This window comes from Podarcis tiliguerta (assembly GCF_965153285.1).
Source record: "Podarcis tiliguerta genome assembly, chromosome: 14".
Lineage (NCBI taxonomy): Eukaryota > Metazoa > Chordata > Lepidosauria > Squamata > Lacertidae > Podarcis > Podarcis tiliguerta.
Genome location: NC_139547.1, coordinates 21,783,686 through 21,808,543, shown reverse-complemented (window position 1 = coordinate 21,808,543; position 24,858 = coordinate 21,783,686). Strand labels below are relative to the sequence as shown.

General features: G+C 43.2%; 1 protein-coding gene across 3 annotated transcripts in view; it reads right to left on the bottom strand.

Annotated features, from left to right (window-relative positions):
* ADAMTS17 (ADAM metallopeptidase with thrombospondin type 1 motif 17) overlaps positions 1–24,858 on the bottom strand; it is a 168,446-nt gene that overhangs the window by 102,410 nt on the left and 41,178 nt on the right. For all 3 annotated transcript variants that reach the window (XR_014504564.1, XM_083411860.1, XM_083411861.1), the window contains exon 7: positions 22,045–22,088. Coding sequence is in view for 2 of the 3 variants with exons in the window: in XM_083411860.1 (XP_083267986.1) it covers positions 22,045–22,088 (44 nt within the window). In the remaining variant the exon portion in view is untranslated. The remainder of the gene's footprint in view (positions 1–22,044; positions 22,089–24,858) is intronic.

Here is a 24,858-nt window from a genome sequence, read left to right as displayed (position 1 = left end):
TTGCAGAGGTGATACATCAAATGCTGATGAATGTAAAGGCTAATGCTGTTCCCCAGAGGTAAGCAACCTAAGGCCCGTGGGCCGGATGTGGCCCAATCACCTTCCCAATCCGGCTCGCGGACGGTCCAGAAATCAGCATGTTTTTCCATGAGTAGAATGTGCCCTTTTCTTTAAAATGCATCTCTGGGTTATTTGTGGGGCCTGCCTGGTGTTTTTACATGAGTAGAATGCGTGCCTTTATTTAAAACGCACCTCTGGGTTATATGTGGGGCATAGGAATTTGTTCATCCCCCCCAAAAAAAATATAGTCCAGCCCACCACATGGTCTGAGGGACGGTGGACCGGACCGGCTGAAAAAGGTTGCTGACCCCTGCTATTCCCCCTCCATTAATCCTTTAATGATTATTTGCAGGAGCTCCTGTTGACAGCAAAGAAACGTGTAATCAGCACTGTTAGCAAGTTAATTAATGAAAGATTAACTGCTGCTACTTTTAATTTGTCAAGGACAATTCTAATTCTTTGGGGGTGGGGTGAAAGACGCAAAATAGGTAAAGAAGCAATACCTTTAACTAGACCAGTATAGTCACAGATAAGCTTCCCTATCCAAGAACCTCAAAGAACTCCATGGGCCAGTTCACACTGTATTTTGCAAAAGAATCTGAGTTGACTGTCGCAGCTATCAGTTGCGATTATTAATCATACAGAGCTCAATTTCAGTCTTCTCTTGGTGCAGCTGACAGTATCTGCACCAGTATGGCAGTATCTGGTTTTTGTAGCAGCGGACAAGAACAAGGAAGTCACAGGATAATCAATTTCGCTGCAACTTCCTTGATTCCCCTCTGCTAATTCAGAAGGCTGCTATCTTGTTACAGAAAAATTTAGGTGTGAGGCTGCTCAGTCACCCAGCTCGTCGGGAATAAAGGAAGGAGTCCAGCCACCAACCGGAGCAAATAGGTGTAGGCCAAATCTGCTGCTGAAAGTGTAGATGGTTAGGAGAAATGGGCAGTCAGGGGCTCTGTATGGTTCCTTTTTAGCTATCAGAGTTAAAAGCTGCAACAGTCACCCAAAAGCTTCTGACCAATGTAAGCTCACCTATAGGCTTCTGTGTTAACTGGCTCTATGCTCTGGAATATCAGAGAAGTGCCCTTTGGATCCATAAATTGAAACCTCTCCTCAGAAAGAAACCTCAGCAAGAACAAGGGGTTAACATCTGCTGACACAGATCAGTTTGTCCCAACTTTGGTTAGACAACAGGATGCCAAATTCTGGTTTGTATTATGATTTCACTTCCATGAAAGGAAACTGGTGTCCTTAGCAACAATTGTCTTTGTCACTATAGTTAATGAAAACCACACTGGAAACAAATAAAGCCTTTACTGATTCTAAACTACGTAGACGATGAAGATTCCTTTGCAGGGCTAAAAACTAGGCACAAACTTTTCTACCAGTGATTTTTAAAATTCTCTTACAGTAAATGTGCCCAATGTCCAAATTCATGCCTGCAAAGAAATGCTTTGGATGTGGTGTGCCCACTACCACAGATCCATCACCATAAACCGTGACATTAGGACATAAGAACGGTCCTTCTGCATCAGGTGAGAGTTCATCTAGTCCAGGTCCATCCTGTCTGCACAGTGGTCAAAAATATGCCTATGGGAATTCCAAAAACAGGACTTGAACCCAAAAGCAATATCTCTTCAAGCAACTGGTATTCAGTCATACTCCACTCCAAGAGTGGAGGCAGAACACAGCCAACATGGCCAGTGGCCATTAATAACCCTCTCATCCATGAATTTTGTCTAATCCTCTTTTAAAGCCATCCAGCTTTGTGGTAATCATCATCTCTTGTGGGAACAAATTCCATAGTTTAACTATGTACTGTGTGAAGAAGTGCTTTCTTTTAACATATGAAATGCACAGAAGGACCAAGGACCTAGGTGTGGTGTCAGAATTCAGGATAAATTTGCTTCTGTCTTCCATAACTTAGATTCTAGAATTATGTCAGGTCATTCTGTTTAGGCCTCCAGAATACTGCACAGTCTAGTATTGCTGAATGCTGAATACATAATTCCCCCTGACCTTTGATAGCCAAGATAAGTATAGTTGCATGCCACCTCAATCTCTGAGCGGTGCAAGATTCCAGGGGTTCCATGCACTTACCCAGAGTCTGTGTTTCCTTTTGGAAATGAGGCACAGCAGAGACTGTGGTGTCTTTATGACATATGGTTTATTTACAACCTGCGCCTACGATGGAGGGGATCACAGCATTAACAGTCCACGGGGGTCTTGTTTCTCCCGTGGCAGGATTCATAACAAAATCAACCATCGTGCTCTGACCCTCTCTCCAGTTTGCTGCCTTTACCCACCTGCAACTTCCCCCCCTCCTAGATTACACCTTTAAAACTCTAATTCAAACGCTGCCTTCTTCTCACTGACTAGGAGTTGTGACTTGAGTGAGGGGCCCCATGCATTTACTGTCTGACCTTTCCTCTGTTTTCTGAATGGCTTCTCTCCCAGGCAATTACCTCATCAGGAAACTGCTGAATCCAAGGGTTCAGTGTTTGACACCTAGTTTAACACTCCAAGCATTGATTAAACTCTAACACTTACTGGGTCCAGGAATTATAGGTATCTGGCACTCACAAACTCATAACAATATTTTTAGGACCACAGCTTGACTGTAATCTGTTTTAACTGTTTATAACAGTGAACTGTATGCAACTAAGTTCTACAGTGGTACCTCGGGTTAAGAACTTAATTCATTCTGGAGGTCCGTTCTTAACCTGAAACTGTTCTTAACCTGAGGTATCACTTTAGCTAATGGGGCCTCCTGTGGCTGCCATGAGATTTCTGTTCTCATCCTGAAGCAAAGTTCTTCACCCAAGGTACTATTTCTTGGTTAGCGGAGTCTGTAACCTGAAGCATCTGTAACCCGAGGTACCACTGTCCTCAGTGTGGACCCACTGAAAATGGCTAAGTTAGGATCATTAATGGGTCTACTCAGAGTAAACCTTAGCTGAAAAACAACCAGCCACTGAACCTGGTATTCATGTCCATCAATTTCAATAGATCTACTCTGAGTAGGACTAACAACCCATTGTATTTTTAAAATTGTAGTAAACCACCCCAGAACTTCATGGTGAATGGCAGGTAAGAAAACTATTTTTTAAAAAAACACACCAAATAATAACAATAATGGTAAAGTTTCAGATAGCACAACATGAAGATTTGGACAAATGGCTTTGTTAGATTCATGCACTTGGTTTACAAAATCCAACAAGGAGATGAAGCTCGTTGGACCAAGCTGGTGATCAATTCTTTGACAGGAAAGAGCTATCATCCTTATGCTTGGAAGGCCCTGCCTGAATCTTTTCCTCCCTATTTTAAAGAAAGGCAGCATATGTATATATGTGCTTATCCTCATCAAACTGCCCCCCCCCCCGCCAAGTCATAACAGAGGACCAGGGCAGAGTGAAAGCAAGATAAGCAGGAAAAACCCTCATTCATTTTGACATCTGCTCTTTGTACAGCAGGACACTCATTATCCCATTAAAACAATCCTTCCTATTCCCTCTCCAGACCCAAGAGCAAGTTAATAAACGCCACAGATCTGGCATGACACAGTGGCCCCTTCAATTATGGGATTAGCCAAAGCAGAGGAAGTAGAGCATCATCTTAATGTTTACTCAGCTTTGATGTGCTGATGTCCACATTCCAAAACAATCCCACCCTCTGACAACCCTAGAGAGTATAGGAGGTGTAGGCTGCTTCTGCTAGCTTAGAAATCAAGTGGAAATGAAAATGCATTTCCCTGGGTCAGCATTTCAGTTACTGTTAAATATTTTGAGGGCTGATCAGGAAAACCCTTAATCAAGGCTCAGGCACTGCAATTAGAATCCTAATGCCTAGAGTGAAAAGTAAGGCCAAAGTTCAGATTATTTATCCATGGTGAGGTAAAGGTAAAGGTAAAGGATGGTTAAACCCTGGATCGTTAAGTCCAGTCAAAGGCGACTATGGGGTGTGGCACTCATCTCGCATTTCAGACCAAAAATCGCTTATAGAATGTTTTTTTAAATAGAACTGCATTTAGAAATTTAAAATTGTAGTTGCTTTTAGAATGTTTTAAACTGTTTTAGAATGTTTTTGCTTCGTTTTTGTTTTTAAATTATAGATCTGTTTGTCACCCTGGGCTCCTTGTGGCGGGGGGAGGGGGGAGGATGTAAATTCAATAAATAAAAAATAAATAAAACTGCCCCCAGCTAAAAATGTACCAAGGACAACTGCTCTGCAAACTTTGCAGAGTTTCGAAAGTCAGCTTTTCAGTCAGTATTTTAAGATGAACTCAGAGACTTCCTTCTTTTCCAGTTTTCCCAAACCATCTGTATCAATAAAGTATTTTGGATGGAGACAAGGAGGCAGTGCAAAAAGAAGGGAGAGCAGGGAAGGATGATGGGACTAAACGTGAGTCTTAAGCAAGATTTCTGAGAAAGAGAATATCATGGAATTCACCATAAAGAATCGCTGATGCTTCGAAGCCCACAGCATTCAAACACAAAGGCTGATGCAGAGAGGAGCAGGGGGAGGGGAACACCTGGCAGCTGGAAGCAGAGTTTATCTGTCTCCTGAACCTCCCGCTCTGTAGGTATTTTAGTCATTTGAGAGCCGCTTGGGCTAAAGGGCTCCTCTCCTATATCTCTTTGCCTGTGGTCCTGTGACAAGTGACTGGGAGGTACTGTTGATTTGCTGCTGATCTTCTCCTCTCATTTTTTATGCTGCTGTTGTTAATGAGAATCTGTGTTTTGTTATATAATATTTAGTATTAGAGTTGCATTTATATAATTGTTTTGATTTGTATGTTGCTCAGATATAACACATAGTGACACAGGTTGCATTTTGTAAACTACCCTGCAGTCTTCTGACGAAGGGGCGTATATAAATTTAATGAAGAAGAAGGAGCAGAAGAAGTTAGGAGCACAGGAAACATTAATATTGCTATCAACTTTCACAGCAATATGGCAGCACAAACATATAACAGAAGATAAATTTAAAAACGAAATGGACACCCATGGCAGAGAATTCTTCATCTAGCTGTGGGAAAGGTATTCAGAAGAAAAAAATGTATTCAGTTGTTTCTGGAAAGTGTAGACAGTAGGGGCCTGTCGTATCTTGACAGGAATGCTATTCTACAGAACAGGGGCAACCACACTGAAAGCCCTTGTACTAGTCCATTTAGCTCAGAATTAGATAGATGATAGATGATGATAGATAGATGATAGATAGACAGATAGATAGATAGATAGATAGATGATAGATAGATGATAGATAGATAGATAGATAGATAGATAGATATAGATAGATGATAGATAGATAGATGATATAGATCATAGATAAATAGATAGATGATAGATGATAGATAGATAGATAGATAGATAGATATAGATAGATAGATAGATGATAGATATAGACAGATGATAGACAGATAGAAACTTTATTTGCATTAGCCACTTGCCATAGCAATAAGATAAAATATACTGGAGGTACGTAAAGGTAAAGGTAAAGGTAAAGGTAAAGGAAAAGGACCCCTGGATGGTTAAGTCCAGTCAAAGGTGAGACTATGGGGTTGCAGTGCTCATCTCACTTCAGGCAGACGGAGCCAGTGTTTGTCCACAGACAGCTTTCTGGGTCATGTGGCCAGCATGACTAAACTCCTTCTGGCACAACGGAACACTGCGACGGAAACCAGAGCACACGGAAACGGCATTTACCTTCTCACCACAGCGCTTCCTATTTATCTATTTGCACTGGTGTGCTTTCAAACTGCTAGGTTGGCAGAAGCTGGGAGAGAGCAACAGGAGCTCACCCCGTCGCACGGATTCAAATCGCTGACCTTCTGATCAGCAAGCCCAAGAGACTCAGTGGTTTAGATCACAGCGCCACCCGCTCCCCTGGGGAACAGAGCTAAGTAGTTAGCTATACAGCATACGTTGTGGAGGTTTACATCAATGACAGAATTGATACATGATCCACATGTAGCCACAGATAAAACATGTGAACCAATAGGTTATTAAAAAAAAAAGGTGAGCAATGTTAGAAAGTTAAATAGATCTTATTCTAATTACCCCTCCTTAAAAATTAGCAGTTTTTGCTGTTGCCTGGTTATCTTTATTTGCCAAAAGAAATGACACAGTAGCGATGGTTGAGTGGCCTGGTATAGATAGTAGTAGAGGGGTAATAACCTCTCTCCTCAAATCTTTATAAAGAGCACAATCTAGCAGTACATGAGCTACTGATTCAATACTGTCATCTCCATATGGACATAAATAGTTTTCCAGCAGAATTTTTTGAAATCAACCCTCAAGTACGGCTGAAGGCAGTATGTTCAGTCTTGCATAAGTGAAAGCACATATGTATCTTAGAACTGTTAACTTTTGCAAGTATGGTGCCAATGTGTCAAGAAGACTGGGTGAAAAATAATCATAAAGTAAAGGTAAAGGGACCCCTGACCATTAGGTCCAGTCGTGGCCGACTCTTGGGTTGCGGCGCTCATCTCGCTTTATTGGCCGAGGGAGCCGGCATACAGCTTTCGGGTCATGTGGCCAGCATGACTAAGCTGCTTCTGGCAAACCAGAGCAGCGCACGGAAATGCCGTTTACCTTCCCGCTGGAGCGGTACCTATTTATCTACTTGCACTTTGACATGCTTTCGAACTGCTAGGTTGGCAGGAGCAGGGACTGAGCAACGGGAGCTCACCCCATCACGGGGATTCGAACCTCCGACCTTCTGATCAGCAAGTCCTAGGCTCTGTGGTTTAACCCACAGCGCCACCCGTGTCCCTAGAAAAATAATCATACCATGGACTAAATTACTTTATGGAGGACAAATTATTCTGCAGTACAATGTCATATAGGTGCTGTCTAATTACATTCTTTGCTTTGCTGAAGCCCAATGTTAATAACTGTTGTGGTGATAAGCCAGAGGAATAAAGCTTTTGGATGACACTCTTAGTCACACTTAGTCATTCAGGCACTCTCAGGACGGTCTTTCAATACTAGGGTTAGTAGACTGGTGGGGGTTAAATTCAGCCAAAACCAATAATTAAATGTCCTATGCCAGATCTGTAATTCAACAGAAGGAAGATTAGCCTCCAAGCGCAGTGAAGCGTTTGGAACACAGGATGGGAAGGAGTAACATTGCCTTAGGAACTTGGACTGAACAGCTTCTGTGAGTCCAAGGTGAGCACCTGTACAAATCAGTTCAGAATGATCTACACTGACTGGCAGCAGCTATCCAGGATTTCAGGAAAGGGTCTTTCCAGTCTTGCCTTTAGCTGTAGGGAAAGCAGAACTGAGCATGATCGCCTCAACAGCATCATGAGGACAAAAAATCACAAACGAACAATAAAATTGATGACTGGAGGGCCCCCTCACAGAATTCCAGTAGTAAGAGTTTCCCAGAGAGATGAAAAAAAGTACTAAACCAGTACCGTGTGGAAATGCACGGAATAAACTTTAGTCGAGTTGAGGAATGTCTTATCAGCTTTCCTTGCATTTTCAGAGTCCTAAGGGTATAAGTAAAATGAAGGAGCCATGCTCCTCTCAAAGTAGTCCTTTATTTTTAGAAAGGTTACAAGCATCCAGACACTGAGCTGGCAAGACACAACTTGTTTCTGTGCTACTTGGGTCAAGGCCAAGTTGGACCGTCTCAATGGAACGATTCTGAAGGTCTGAACTCTGAACTGATGCTGCTGCATATGGCGTAGTGATGTTTCCCAATTTAGACACCTTGCATCTTCACTCACAGGGCCAACTTTTCCACTGGCTTCACCTCCTCACACTTCTGCATGCTGATAATTCCAATAGTCAATTGTTTTGGGTGGCGTGCACAGGGAGTTTTATCTCATTTTATACTGAGCGCTGACATATCTCTGCAGTCCTATCTGATTTGGAAAGAAACAGCCGGCCAAGGCCTTGACCTCACCAACACTCCCTTTCAAAAAGCTTCTAACGTGGGTCGGTAAATACATTAGACAGCTTTTAAAAAGACATGGCAGTACAAAAAGGACTATGTAAATGAAAGCTCTAAATTACATTTTGGCTTCAACACAGAGACCACAGAAGAATGAGTAGGAGAACAATGTTAGCTTGCTTATCTTGGGGATCTGCAACTCAACGATCTTAACAGGCTTTAGAGACAAATGAGTTGCATTGTGTCGGCTTGCCTTCTATTTGCAAAGCCGTACGCTGAATCCATTTTCCCCAGAAGGGAGTTTCTGACATGCTGTATTGAATAATATATTATGATTATATTGACTTTATGGGTCTGGAGGCTGATGGCAGGGATAGGAGATGTTTAAAGATTAAAATATAGCTTCTTTTCACATGCAATTTATCATAAAAATTGCTTTGCTGAAGCAAACAGAGTTATGTATAATGCCCTTGTTATTTGTCCCAATAATTTTGGGTCAAGCTAGAGATGTATTTGGGGGTGAATCACCTACTTGCCTGTGGGGCTCCCTGAAACCTGAGAGAGGGGGTGGAAACAGTTGAGGCATAGCTAGCCGCTCGGGCACCAGGAGCAGCATGTGCACCCTGTGCCCGGGGACCGGGCGCACTTCGTGGAGCATCCACAAAGTCCGGCTGCCGCCTCCCCCTCAGCTGTAGGGCGGCTGAGGGGAGGTGGTAGGCAGATGCAAGCCCCACACTGCCGTTTCACGTAGCGCAGAGCCGGCAGGCACCCAAGACACCACATCACTCTCAGGAGAGACGCATGGCTCAGGCACGCTGCAGGCCCAACCATAAGTGTGGTGTGGTGCCCAGTGCCCCCAACCTCCCCCCCTGCTACGCCTCTGGAAGAGAGAAAGGGGGGGGGGAACTGTCCCATGATCTTCAGAATACAGTGAATACAGTGCTGGTGCAGTCTAATAATTTCATTATTCTTGTACCTGTACAAGATGGGGATTTTTGTCAATTGCTGCCCTTGAGTCCAAATGCAGAAGTAGGATGAAAGCTGAACCTCAGGCTAAAGCTGACAAACATTACACAAATTTTACAGAAATTTGCTCACAAAAACAGGCATCTCCTTCATGTTAGAAAATTGTGGTTGTTAAAATATGTGCTGTGTGCCAGTTTTGCTTTGTAGAACAGAGGAAGTTTAAGAGTTCCATCAGTTGTTCCACTCTAGCAAATTTGAAGTAGTCCCCAAAAAGAAAAAGAGTTTGAGAACTGTTTCTTTTGGAGAATTTGGTAGACATTTCTTTAAAAGAGACCAAATCAGCATAAAAGTTAAACTCTCAAAAATAAAATGCTTGCACTAGAAGGAAGTAAGGGGTTGCATCCAACTACGTTTCTACTCAGAGTAGCCCTACTGCAATTAATGGACCCAAAATACACATTTCTATAAACTACACTAAGTAGACTGAATATTGGATATGACCCAGTAAACCTGGGAAGTCAAATGTAAGAATATGATAGCTAAATACTAAGAAAATACAAGAACCGCCGTGCTTCCTAGAAGCAAGCCACAGCACATTCTGGCCCTGAAGCGTTTACTCTGAATTCAGACATCCTCCCCCAACCCAGCCCACAAGGGAGGCGAAGCTTCAGTCACATTCACTGAGGCGTTGCATGCAATTATTGCCAATGGATATCTCCTATCATGTCAGCATACTGTGAGGTAACAATATATTTTTTTCATTCATACAGACTCCAACTGCTCCCCCCCCCCACTTTGTTTTTTGCTTCACCTAAGGTTTCGTTTCGGTTTTTATAATTTCCCCTCCATCCCCAGGCCTGCTGCATCATTGCTTATGCATAAAAAGAAACAAAAAGGTAAGATACAATTTCTGCCACTCTACTAGTAACAGTCTTTTTCTGGGAGCTTAAGGGCATCCAAGCACAACCAATGGGATGGTTAACACATCCTGCTGTAGATCAGGTGCTGATACCAGGGACGCCACTTCTGGTTTCTCTCTTTCTCATTTTCGTAGTCTTTAAGTTCAGTTCTCTGCATTTCCAAATCAGTTTACAAGTCATCACGAACATATGTCAGCATTTTAATACAAACTTATCCAAATGTATATTTTTTAAATCCAATTTCTGCAATATACACATTTTTGCAAGCAATTCCCCCCCCCATTATAATGCACTCTAATACATTATCTTAACTATTATATACATTATGCACACTGTCATATTTTTGTACTGGCTTAGAGAACTGCATTGCAGAGTTCACAGAAGTGCACACTTTGAAGGATAGCTGCATTTCAGTTTGTGAATTGTTTTGGGAAGTGGAAATTGGGTAGGTTCACAGTAAAATGCAAACCAAAGCAACTCCCCCCTCAGTCCTACTGATATCACCATCCAAATCACTGCTCCACCTCTGGGTTTTTCCCACTCTGTGAATTTCACTTCAAAAAACGAAATGGTGAAAATTCCTGCCATCTGACCTAAGGCTGAAACTGTAAACACACCTGTGTTTTTGTTTGTTTGTTTGTTTGTATATTAAATAGTTTTTTTATCCTGTCTTTCTATTAAAAATGTTCAAAGAAGATAAAAGCAATGTTTCCACGCTACCAGATGTGGTTGGGGGCGGTGGACACACTGCTTACGTGATCTCCTGTCACCACTACTACTGTGGCGTACTAGAAAGATGAGGAGCAAGGAACCAACAAGTTTTGTGCAATTGGCTCTAGCAGTGTGTTGGTACCACTCCGGCGGGAAGGTAAACGGCATTTCCGTGCGCTGCTCTAGTTCACCAGAAGCGGCTTAGTCATGCTGGCCACAAGACCCAGAAGCTGTCTGTGGATCGAGATGAGCGCCGCAACTCCAGAGTCATCCGCGACTGGACCTAACGGTCAGGGGTGCCTTTACCTTTACCTTACCTGATTAAAACAGTATGCAAATCAAACAGCAGCTGTTCTTTGCACTCCCCAAGGCGCAAGCCTGGGCAGTGTGTATGGAGGTCCTGGACTGCCCAGACAACAAGACCCTCACTGGGGTCTCAGTGACCCCAGTGACCCTCAGTGACCCTCAACAAGCCTCAATGATGTGGTCTAAAGGAAAGCAGAACAATACATTTGGCACCAGTTTGGCTGCAGAAGTTGCTGGAAGAAGGTGTATAAGGCACCATCCAACTGCCATAGGGACTCCACGCCAGATTTGTGTAGGGTTTACTCATTAGCCTTTTCTTCTCTCAAAGATGTCCCACAAAGCAAAGGAGGTTTAGGATCAGAGTTTTCCTTCTCCTAGATGGGCTACCTTCCCAGGTTGATGAGCCCCATCAGCCCCTCACTTCGCTCTATAGCATGAGCAGAAGCTTGAGCTTGTCTTCACATGCAGGGGAAGTCCCTAACTCACCGAGGGTTTGAGACTCATTCGCTACCCTCACCTGGTTTAGCTGGCCAGTCAAAGCTGTTCCGAGGTGTGGCCGCTGTAGCATGCTGACAGCTTCTGGGAACCACAGGTGAGAGCAGAGTACAGGCTGGGGACCAAAGGTGGACAAACTACTCTAGAAGGAGCATGGCATGTCCCCCACCAGAGGTACTACCCCATCCCTAACACCCCATATACCCTAGAGAAACAATATAATGCCGAGTAAAATGATTTCTGCACCCCCCAGGAATCTATTCAGTTGCATAGAATCGGCACCTTTCAAACTGAATATCAAAATTGGAAAATATTTGCCATAGCCACAGCTTAAACAGCAACAATTTTGCACTGACTTTGCTTAGCGGTCCCTGTTACTGAGGAACCGAATATGAAATGCCATGTGATGGGATGCCTAACATTTCCCAACAAATCCTCTGGATTAAAAGCAACATAAACAGCTTCCAGGCATAAATGTGTGTGTGCGCGCACACAATTATGCTGAATGTGTATTGCTCCCAATCTGATCATACCAGCTGTCACAATCGTTTTACACCGGCTAAACCTTGGAAAGTTTTGCATTCCCTATTATAGCAACACAGAGAGACCTAAATATCCTAAAAATATGTATGCCAACTCTGCTAATCGGAATGTGTTCTTTCTGAATAAAATTGGCCCCTACCAATTATCCAACTAAATCTTGCTGTCCAACTAAGAACACAACTGATGAACAATCCCAGTAGAGCCTTCAACACCTTCATGCTCTCTTGCGACTCTCGGGAAAAAATGCAACAATTCTAACACTGCTTCCTCATAAGTAATTGGAACATTATATTTCATTACTACTCACATGACATACAAAAGGGGTCAAAGACCCGCACTATTAATAAAGGTACACAGTTATTTAATAAAGTTCTAGGCTCTTGCTAGGGGCACAGGGCATACCAAAGCAGACATTTCAGACTGAAGAGACTGTTCAGAGCTCTAAGACACCAGCAAAATAGCTACACAGAATCAATGCTTTCAACCTGTAAACCACAGAACTCAAGTACCAGCACCAGAACCTAAATCCAAACTAAACAAATGCTAAAAGACTGTCCCTGATGGCTGAAATGGCATGGAAGGGGAAACTGTGCTATCTTCGCAAGTGTGGGAATGGCCTGCACAGCTTTACTGTTTGCATGCAAAATGTAAACTCCAAGAACACTGTCACAAGAAGTTGAGTACAAGTCCATGACTACTGTATGTGGCAAATGGATACATCTGGAAAGACTCCCGGAGATATCCTAAGGAAGTGGCAAAAGGCCAATTGTCAGCAAGAATCTGAGCATGGATTCAGATTCAGATACTTTATTCGGCTATAAGCCCACAAGGTAAAACCAATCAATAAATAAAGTAGAATTTTACATTCTAAAATATCAACTAAAATATATCTGAGCATGGATTTATCTCAATGTTGAGATTAGTTGGGATTTGCAGTTTCTCAGCAGTGAAGTTGCTGAGTTTTTAATGTTCACACTCCAGAGTACTGAATTTCACCTATTAGCTTAAGCTCTTTGAAAATGAGGCAGCGTATGCATTTTTAAAATAAACTGCAGAATACTAGCAAAACCTATAATTACAGCTAAGGTAATGCCTGACCGCTATGCATGTTTATTTGGAAATGTGTTTCATTGTGTTTAATGGTAGTTAGTCCCAGATAAGTGAGCATAGGGTTCAAGCTATATAGTCCAATCGTATGCATGTTTACACTTAAGGTAAAGGGACCCCTGACCATTGGGTCCAGTCGTGACCGACTCTAGGGTTGCAGTGCTCATCTCGCTTTATTGGCCAAGGGAGCCGGCGTACAGCTTCCGGGTCATGTGGCCAGCATGACTAAGCCGCTTCTGGCGAATCAGAGCAGCGCACGGAAATGCCGTTCACCTTCCCGCTGGAGTGGTACCTATTTATTTACTTGCACTTTGACGTGCTTTCAAACTGCTAGGTTGGCAGGAGCAGGGACCGAGCAACGGGAGCTCACCCCTTCACGGGGATTCGAACTGCCGACCTTCTGATCAGCAAGTCCTAGGCTCTGTGGTTTAACCCACAGCGCCACCCACGTCCCATGTTTACACTTAGAAGTCTGCAAAGTGCTGATGGGAATGTGGGGTATGAAAACAGGGCTTCCAGCAGCCAGTCTCCAATGCCTTACGTCCAGTGCTGCTCATAAGAATTTCTGTGAGTCAAGGGAGCCCTCTAGACTTCAGCACCAGCCTGGATTCTGAAAGCTGACCCCACAAGCCAGTCAGGATCTATCTGTAACATAAAGCCTAGCACCTCAGTTGGACCCACTCATATTTAGAACAAACTCGCCTCTCCTTTCTTTGCCTCATCCCACTTGTTTGTATGCCTGGTCTGGAATCTGATCATTGGCCCATCTTAAACTTGGCTATGTTCAGACAGCCCCAGTGATTTCGAATAAGTGTGAGGACCACAGCTGTGCAAGCCAATGTCAAGTGTGTTTACTCAGAAGTAAATCCCACTGTATTCAGTGGGCTTCATTTGCCAGTAAATGTACATGGAATTAGAGTTTTAAAAAGCTAACTATAAGAAAGAAATATTTGCATATTGGCCATGAAGTGCTCTTTGGGTCTCCAATAAGTGTTTACAAAACCTTTCCCCTCCCCTTGCAATACACTCCAGTTCTCACTGGACCTTATTTTAAAGCTTTGGCAACACCCAAAAGTGATAAACTCCAGGAGTTGCAATTCTCTCCATGGAACATCCCGCCTCCAGTTCTAACACGCTTAAGCTATTCCGTCCACATCTGCCTCCAAACAGACCTCATGCCTCACACACCCAGTAGCTGGGAAGGATTCCAAAAAGCCTTTGTTGACATTTGTTTGGCTGAAATTTCTTAGCTGGACATCAGTTCGGCTTGTGTCTTCAGCCAGTCCAACTGCATATACGATTGCCTGCTTTCTGAGATATGTAAAGGATGTGCTTTAAATTACAATGAAATTGGAATTAGGTTGATTTTGGTAGACAATACTCTGCACGCTGATACACAAAACGGCTAAAAATGTTTATTTCAAAGATTCTAGCAAAGTGAACAGGGTGGAGCAAAACCAAAATTACCTCTCCCAGTTAAGGACAGCAATTAGATTTACTATACCAGTATACAATCATGTAGAAAACTTTGGCAGTTTTGAATGGCTAACTGCAAAGGGAGGGCATCTTTAACTGCAGCTGGAATGACACACTTGTCATTGAGGTAAGATATGAACCATATATAGCACACAATAAAACTCGGGCTGAGCCGAAAATTCTCAAATGAGTACTTTTGGTGGAAAACTGGAAGAGGTGAAGGATGAGCCAGGCACTACTTCATTGATTTGGGGGAGGGGCTGGTCAAATATTTAGTGATGGCAGTGGAAGTACTCTCACCAGCTGCCTCCTGGCAGTCATCATTGCTCCCTGCCCACTCAATGTCTTGAATGTTCTGTTGTACTCAGGTTCTGCTTGAGGACTCCCTATAGACATCTGGCTGGCTGCTCTGGGAATAGGATGCTGGACCAGATAGGCCTTTGGCCTGATCCACTGGGGCTTCTCTTATATTCTTAATGACTAACACAACTCCCATGGTGAAGGCCGATTTAGGACATAGGAAACTGCCTTTTGCAAAGTCAAGTCAATCGGTCCATTTGGTTCTGGATTGCCTGTGAATACCAGTTGTTGGGTATCATGAATGGAAGAGAGAGCTGTCCTTCTTTTGCCCTCCTTGTGGGTCTCTCAGTTGGCCACTGTAAGAACAGGATGCTGGACCTTTCACCTGAACCATCAAGGATTTTATTATGTTCTTATCACTTCAAGGCATGGCATAAGGGGGAGGGTTATGATTAGCAGGTGGCCGCCAGGCAGGCCCTCTTGTAGGTTCAGAGAGGCCCAGTCCACTTCCATCTTTTGAGATCCCTAGTCAGAATAAGAATAAAAATGACACCACCCAAAAACAAAGCAAGGCACCAAATATAAAGTGAGACACGGTTTGGCTTACTTCGTTATTTAACAAACGCTTTTCTAGTCTTTTTAGTTGAGAGTATGTGGCACATTTTGGCCCAATGTACATAATTACAAATTCATATTATTGAAGGGGGGGGGGTAAACATTCTAGTGGGAGGGGAATTCACATTTCGGGGGGGGGGGGACACCTGTTCCCCATCTCTGAACAAAAGAGATTGGGAGCAGTACACCTGCATCAGGTTCTAATAAGTGGTTGATGAGATTTAAACCAAAGCCTGAGGAATCATCTCAAATAAACTCTTCCTTCATGGCCTCTGTGTACAAAACCTTTCACAGAAAAGGCTCAAAAAGGTAGTAAAGCAAGGCAAAGAACAGACGGAACCAAAGCCCAGTCTTATCACAACACCGACTTTCCTCTGCCGTCCACCATGGGCAAGTTTGCCCTACCCTCATGGAAGAAGGATACACTGCAATTTGAGGGCTCACGTGGTGGTGGAAGAGGAGGGGGCAACAGCAATCCAACAAGGGTGAAATGCAGCTTGTCTTAATATTATTTCAGTTTTATTACAGGTTACGGACATGAATAACAGGTTCAGTGGCTGGTTGGTTTTCAGCTAAGGTTTACTCTGAGTAGACCCATTAATGATCCTAACTTAGCCATTTTCAGTGGGTCCACACTGAGTACAGTGGTACCTCGGGTTACAGACGCTTCAGGTTACAGAAATAACCCAGAAATAGTACCTCGGGTTGAGAACTTTGCTTCAGGATGAGAACAGAAATCGCATGGCGGCAGCGGGAGGCCCATTAGCTAAAGTGGTACCTCAGGTTAAGAACAGTTTCAGGTTAAGAACGGACCTCCAGAATGATTTAAGTTCTTAACCTGAGGTACCACTGTATTTATTTATTTATTACACTTATATCCCACCTTTCTTCCAAGGAGCGCAAGGTGGCATACATGGTTACTCTTCCTCTCCATTTTATCCTCACACCAACCCTATGAGGTATGTTTGGCTGAGAGTAAGTGCGTGGCCAGAGGTCACCCAGTGAGCTAAGGCTAAGTCAGAATCTTGGTCTCCTAGATCTCAGACCAACACTCTAATCATTGCATCTCACTGACAGTGCTGCCCTCATTCCGGGTCACCCACCCATCTTTTCATTGCACAGCAAGTCTAACTTATTGACCTTCTTTGAATTGAGAATGAATTTTATGGGGATTTCTCATAACTGGCCAAGAGAACCTCATTTGCGGTTGTTGTTGTTTTGTATACTCCACACCACAAAAAGGCTCTTTCTAAGATTGGCCATGTCAGTTTCACATGTCTTCATTCATACATGTGTCAGTTCTAAGCTGTCTATTCTGCCATTCATCTGTCATTTTTTTAAAAAGCCACATCAATGCTTACATGTTTTTAAATGCATTTAAATGCATTTAAAATAACTGCATCACAAATTAATGTTTAAAAACATATTTAATCTCAGCAAGGTATTTCTATTGTATTTAATCTCCGAGTACGTACCTTAAAGTTTCGTAAGGACTTTATGAAATTTGGGCAGCAACTATGTTCCAATCTGTTTATTAGTCCAGGAGATTTGAATCAGGACAGTTTTGCTTAAAAATGTAGATGGTATGAAATTCTCCTTCATGGGTGAAGAGCCATAGCTCAGTGGTAGAATATCTGCTTTGCATGTAGGAGGTCCCAGGTTCAATCCCCCAGCTCTCCGGGTATCATTAGGTAAGGCTGGGAGAGACCCCTATCTGAAGCTCTGGAGAGATGCTGCCAACCAGTACAGACAATACTGAGCTCGATGGACCATTGTCTGACTTGATATAAGGCAATTTCCTATGTTCCTATCCCAGGACGGGGAGGCATTTTCACTGGACTTCAAAACCAGTAATGACTAACAGGTATGCAAGCAGAGAGGGAATAGGGGACTCAGCTACATTAGTAAAGAAAAGGTGTTTTATGTGCGTTATAACACTGTGACACCAGAGGGCGCTGTGGAGTCCCGTCTTTCACTAATGTGATTTCCCATTATGGGAACGCGTTTTCCTGAAACGCTGTTTTGATGTGAAGGGATGCTTATCTGATCTATCCCTTATTGCCAGAGGGTCTGAGGGAACATGAAAGGGGAAGCTGTTCTGGGGCTCTGGAGGAATCATCCCTCTGAATCAGGGGTTGGCAACCTAGGGCCCATGGGCCGGTAGCGGCCCACAAGGCTTGTCTAACTGGCCCATGGTGCCCTCTGCCGCCGCCCACTCTTACCGTCGGGTCGGAGGAGTGCTGGAAATAGCGTGTGCACACACTCACGGGCCCTCCTCCAACCATAGCTGTCAACTTACAGATTTGAAAATAAGGGACCAGCAGCCTCAAAAATAAGGGACCAGCAGCCTCAAAAATAAGGGATTTTCCAAGCACGGGTATGTTCAACTTCTGAGCCCCTCCAAGCCAAAGGCAGAAAGCCCAGCCAGCAACCAAACGAAGCCTCAAGTGGTGGTTCCCACAGCACAGCAACCCGGCAAAGGGGATGCAGCAAGGAAAACCACCGTCACCTCTCCGCTGGGAAGCGCTGAGCAAAGGCGAGTCCCCAGGCAACGCGGCCAATTTGATCAGCACAGGGCATGCAAGCTCCACCCCCCCAGTCGTTCTTAGACTCCTTACTGGGTGAGCAATGCAGCCAAGCAACACAGTTGGAGCCTCCCTCCTCCCTGGCCGGCAGGGAGGGAGGGAGAGGAGCTGCTTCCTTTGAAACCCAGGAAATTTAAGGGACATCATCAATAAGGGACGGCAGCGGGACACGGTGCTGGGATAAGGGAGTTTCCCGCCAAATAAGGGACAGTTGACAGCTATGCCTCCAACCCAGAAGAGTGTGTGTGTGCACACGCCCTGGCTCATCCTCTGACAGATGGAGCATTGACTGGCCCATCCTCGGATAAGGTTGCCAACCTCTGCTCTGAATGATGCTGACCAGCATCCAGCAGCCTCTCTTGACTTGCCTTCAATGCAAGTGGCTGAATAAAGTCACAGACGAGTAAATTTTCAGATCCAGTGCCTGGTGATGTCACTCAAATAGGGAGAGGGTAGGAACTTCTCCCAGCTTTATCCTCAAGTTAGGGATGCCCCCAGGAAATAGCTAAGCTAAGGTCATCCAATTGCAGATAGTTGCTATTACAAAAAAAGTTGTGACTCTTTAAACTCAATTCATGTCTAACGTTTTCATTGTGGGCTGCAAGAGCAAAGGAGATTGCCCTAAAACCTGCAAAGGGTTACAAACATGCTGGCCTACAAAACAAGGTTAGACTCTGACAAGCTATGCAAAGCTCGTCCAGTCTCCTTCCACAGGATATTAAGAGCGAGACGCTGAACTCTCACTGTTTGGCTCACTCAAAGGCAGCGTGGCTGGAACAGAGATTTCAGCAGGAAACAGGAGAACTGATTCAAGTCACAACACGAGAGATATGGCTGAGGGCTGACGGCTGCAGCCCACAGACTGTTTAACTAGCTTCTGTCAACAGGGAACCCTGAACGGCATAAAAGCAAGGCCGCCTGCATTTCAGTACTGGTGGGGGGCGGGGGCGAGGCTGTGGGTTCTTTGCAGTTACGCTACTTACAATGCTATTGCTAGAAATTTGCATGCCTTTTCCATTAAATCCTCCTTTCTCTCTCTCTTTTTTCAAATAAAGAAAGAATTCAGCTGTCCTTTGGGGCCAGGTAACCAATTGAGCAAATACATTAAGTGCCAGCAGACTCTTTCCAACACAAATGTGGTTGTTCTGATTCTTGGAGCAGCCAGCACAGTCTTATCCCGCATATACATACCTACATATTTTTTCCCCATTTTTGAGCTTGGTTGAGTCATTATGTAACCTTCAAAGCTACCTTGGCAGTTGAATTCCATTCCCTGAGCAATCCATTCCAGCAAGCACACCCTGCCAAAATACAAATGCAAGCCGCCTGGTGCCATTTTTTCTCTCCAGCAAGCACAGCTTCCAAGAAAATACTTCGGTTTGTGCAGAATATGGATCATTAGATATATCTGGCTTAATACAAGTTGAATGGAGAATACACAGAAACACTGGCCACTGTGCATAGCCATCATTTTTAAATTAATTAATTTATGTTATTTGTGCGCCGATACTTAACATAAAAGTTCTCTGGGCAGCTGAAAAGGGAATTGTGCTCATTAGGAACATAAGAAGATGCCTTATACTGACATCAGACCAAATTGTTTAGTTTCAGAAAGGCTAACTTTCAACCACAGTTACTGAAGCTGGATAGTTTAAGCTAACCATGGTTAATACTAATGATACGTGCAGATACAGGCAACGCAGCAAGCTTTGGTTAGTCAAAAGTGGAAGTTTCCAAATTCCTCCCCTTTATGACTGTACTAAAATCTGCAAACACAAACTGAGTATTTGATAAAGTCTACAGTTATAATCCTAAACACACTTTTTGGGGGCATAAATCCCAGAGAGATTTACTTCTGAGAAAATATGCTTAGTGCTATAATGTTAACAGAAAGCAGATATAGCAAGGAAATATTAAAGCTGAAAAAATATCTACTTCTCCGAAACATGCAATAAAGTCTTCACACAAAATACACATTTCTAAGGACTAGAGTTTTGCTCCTACTCAACTAAACTGAACTATGTAAGTTATACTATACTCTATACTCAACTATGAGTCCTCAACGATCACATTTTATTATTTAAAACATTTCTATTTTACCTTTCTAGAATCCCCAAGGCAGCTTACAAGCAAGAAAAAAAGTCAGTGAAACTACAAAAACCAACATAATTACGTAAAAGGTGCAAAATAACCCAAGTAGACACAGGTTAACCAACTTGCCTTAGCCTTATCCTTGAATTTGTTCTCTATGTATATTATGTGCCCCATGATTGTAGGTGCATTGGGATGAGCAGGTCAGGTATGGCAAAGAAAATAAAGCATCAAACAGTGTACTACTTGTTAGGTATGCTACACCTACTGAAATTCCTGCTTCTACACAAGTGCTAAAGGTGTAGGATAGGTACAGCCAACCTGGTGACCTCCAGATGTTGATGGATTCCCTTCATCCTGGCCACTGGCTATGCTACCTGTGACTGATCTGATTTGTAGTCTAACATCTGGAGAGCTCCACATTGGGTACCCCTAGAATAGGAGCTCTGCCCTCCTTTTTACCTTGCCATCCTACACTAAAGCTGTTTTAGCTGTCAATCACATCCACCCACCCACACAAAGAAAATCTGGTATATACAGTTCTAGAAGCGGCATTAGGGATCTCTAACACATTCAGCAATTCCTTAGTATATTTGGAGGAAGCTATGGCATTTAAACAGAAAGAAAACTGATAGAGGCTTGTACTGTAGATATACCCAAGCAGCACGATCCAGCCAAATTCCCATTGATATAAACAGGGAAGTTACTGTACAATCCTTGCCATGCAATCGTCTAAGAAAGGATGGATCCTGGAAATGTATTTAATTTTCCCGGTTTCAGTCTACAGTACGTTACTATTTTCTAACACAAAAGTCTATGCTAGGGGCCACTCTATCTGGCCCTCAGAACATTCCCCAGGCCACACACCCTTTCTCCAGGCTAAATCCCTTAAGAGCCCTTCTTTGTACTCTCCTTATATGTTTTAGCCTGGCTGCACTGCTTCCTTGAACTATGATAATCCCTCTTGTTTGCCTGGACAGAAGACAGAGAGGGCTGTGTGAGCGTGTACAGAAACTCTTCTATTGTACAAAGGCAAAAGTTGCATTTATTGCCTCACCCACCTTTGCTTCTAGCCCCACCCATCACTGGTATGTGCCCCCATCCTGGAAGGTTGTCCTTAAGACAATGTGACCCTCAGACTGAAAAAATGCTCCCCACTCCCAGTCTATGGGACATGGATGATTATCAGGGTTTGGCTCTAGCAGTACATGATACTCTTATAGAACATTCCTTTTCCCTTAATTGCCTTGCATTTTCATTCAAAGTACTCTGATTTATTCCTTGTAAGCTTCAGTTTTAGGACATTCATTTCTTATTTACAATGCAGAATAGTTGAGTTTAGCAAAAGTTAACCCAGATGCTGATTGCCTTAGCAACTTCACTCTACAGTTCTACAATTTCCAGTGTCACAATGTCAAACCAATTAAGCAAAGATGAATTAATTGCCAGGTCTAGCACACGGTGTAGAAAAAGTTGAGGGAATAAATATGAATATGCAAATGCATTACGTACAGGCAACTCAACTTACGCAGGGGTTACTCTGCATCAAAACATATTGGGTTCAATGGTGGGTGACATTGCCAAACTTTTTTGCCCACATGCCCACCCTCTGTCTTCTCCCTTTAATTTTTTTAAAAAATGTTTTTTGCCAAGCAGGTAAAGCTAAATGCGTACAAGTTAAATACCCCGTAACTTGCAAGTTACCTATAATGTTTTATGCGCACTGGAATTAGTGACAGTGGTATCTGAGCTTGATCAGAAAACTCCACATATAAAATAAAGGCAACATAGATAAGAACTGGGCAAACTGTGGCTCTGCAGATACTGTTGGACTACAACTCCCATCATTCCTTGCCACTGGCCATGCTGACTGGAGCTGATGGGAGTTGGATTCCAACACCATCTTAAGTGCCTTGGTTTCACCAACCCTCGTAAAAATGGAAAGTAATCGCTTAGTTACTTACCCACAGTGTCACAGGGCACATCCTTGTGGACACAAAAATCTGTCCTAAAAATAAAAAAGTAATTAAAAACATGAAAGGCTATGATGCACAACATATTTATTAAAATAAGCATATATGTATAATAAAACCATTGAATCCAGTCTTGCACATTTATATATGCACTAAACACACAGTGATTAGGCTTGGAAAAACTGCTCTATCAGAGCGAATAGAAAACCTTTCTAAATTTAATTGTGGTACCCGGGTGTGGGTGGCATTTTCAGGGCATTCACTGCAGCTGCAGTCTCTGAGGTCACCCTCCCCACAGCAATTTGGTCTGAAATGCTCTCCCCCATGACCTAATTGCTGGGGCAGGAGAGAGTTAGTGTGCAGGTGCATGAGTGTATATAGACATCAGAAGAGCCCTGCTAGAACTGATCCTCTATCAATCTGTTTAATCCCCATTAAATGTTGTCCAAGTTTGGTGTGCGCGCATGCTTGAGTGTACAAGAAAATGTGTGGGATGTGTGTGCTGTATTTGAGCATGGGCAAGTAGATAGCCATGCCCACTTCCGCCTTGCTTGTGCCCATTGCTGGCATATGGCCCCTTAGAGGGCTGACCAAGAGGGAAAGCAGCCCTCAATACAAAAGAAAAAAGAGTCCTCTGGCTTTAGGTGGACTTACCCACCTCGTTACTTCGTTCCAATTAATTTTTAACAAAACCAAAATATTTGAGATGTTTGAGAATTTCAAACTATGAACGTAATGTTCTAAAGTTTTTGTACTTTCCCTTTAACTATTGTATGCTGTTTGCTTCATAAAATGGAATAAACTACTAATATGTTTATAAAGCATTATTATTAATATTTTACCCCACCCATCCGGTTGGGTTTTTAAAAACCGTTGCTCCAGGGATTGAGAACAGAGGAATATCGGTGTGACATCCAGCTGGCACTATCCAAGGCCAGCTTTTGCTGCAAACTTGCAGAATCAATCCCTCCACCCGAGTCTTGACCATACAGTTAAAATGTTTCCAGATCCATTCCTAGTGCACTAACCATGCTCTGCACATCTTTACCCTTGGTGATTCAATGCATCATAACTAACATTTATTAAATTCACACTGTCAATCCATTGCTTTCATTTTTCTTTCCTCCCAAAGCCATCTCCAGGCTTCTCTTTCAGGAGAGTCATCAAAAAGGATTTAATTCAGGCTGAAGCAAAAGAAACTCTTAAGCTGCTACCAGTGAACCAAAGGAATCCAGGGCTGCTCTACTGCATCTAAATGCTTGAAATACAAGCCTTTCCACAAGGCGGCTGATGACATTCTGCTCTTGACCCAGCTGGCGCAAGCACCCTCACAGGAGTTCCCAGAGCCAGCTCGACAGAAGTTTATTTAAGGATTTATTATGTTATATAAACTGGTAAATCAAACAGATGCTTTTATTGTGAACTTTGAGTAAGTGGCGGGAGGCCACGGCTGGAAAAGCCTCTTCCCCTAAGGGGCTTGCTAGCTTAGCAAATAAAAACACGACATTTCTCCCTCTTGCACTCTGGTACCAAAATTATGACAATGGGAGCTGGTGGTTCCAGGCGATTCCCTGGGTGCTCCCCTCTAAATGCCACTGCTCCACACTAGAAAACAGTGCAGCAAAATTAGCCACCTGTGATTGATTGACAGGACTGCAAAATCATCTTATCCCTCAACACCAAACGGTCCACTGGGGAGCTCTTAACGTGGCAGCGGGAAGGGGAGCAGAAAAAGAAAATGTAGGCAGCTAGCTGCGTATTTACATTACGCAGAATGGGGAGGTTGACTGAGGTGGTAGAATTATGAGCTGTGTCTACACTAATCTCCACTAGTAACCTACAAAACTATGCCAAACCTTTCTCCCTAATGTCCTAGCTTTTTATAGACGGGTGTTTTGTGTCTGCATGTGCAAGAGTGGGAGAGCATTACAAAAATGCATTTCCACATCTACAATCTTAACTTGATTCAGTGGCAAAATCCCTGGCCTATCTGTTGGCCATTGCTCATAACAACAAAGATTTGAACTATGGCCTGTCAGTCCACCACTAGCCACATTCTGTGATGGAATAGCTCAGAGGCCATATATATGCACACAGCTGAATGTGGTGGTAAAGAGGGCTGTACCACTTCAGACAACAAGTGAAGGACACAATTTTTAAGGAAGCTGCCTTATACTGCATCAGATCCAGTAGCAGCCGGTGCAGAGGGAGAGGGATAAGATACAGGGAGCTCAGTGTAGAGTGGTGTGGCAGAAAGGAAGGAAGGAAGGAAGGAGCACATCAAATAAAGGTTCTTTTTCAGCAATTAGCAGAGAATTACTGGCAAATCTCACCAGAACTGACATTTTGAGGTGAATTTAATTATTGCAGAAGAGAAACATCCGTGGAACTTCAAGGGCAGCAAAAGAAGAATTTCTGATAAGATTAGGGAAATATCTCAGGGTAGTTTCTGCACAGTCCTATGAAAACTTTTCCTTGGTCCTTCTCCTCAAGCACGCTACATCTTGTCATAAGGAAAACAATGTATCAGAAAATCATTTTAATTGTGCCCCCACCCTCTAGCTTCCGGACAGCTTGAGGAAGCAATGGGCAAAGGTTAAATTATTATTATTATTAATAATAATAATAATAATAATGCCTTTCATCTAAACAAAGTGCATAGTTAAACTATGGAACTCCCTCGTACAAGAGGCAGTGATGGCCACCAACGGCTTTAAAGGAGGATTAGACAAAATCATGGAAGATAAAGCTATCAGCGGCTACTATTGACTACTGTGTTGTATCTCCACTGTTAGAGGCAGTATA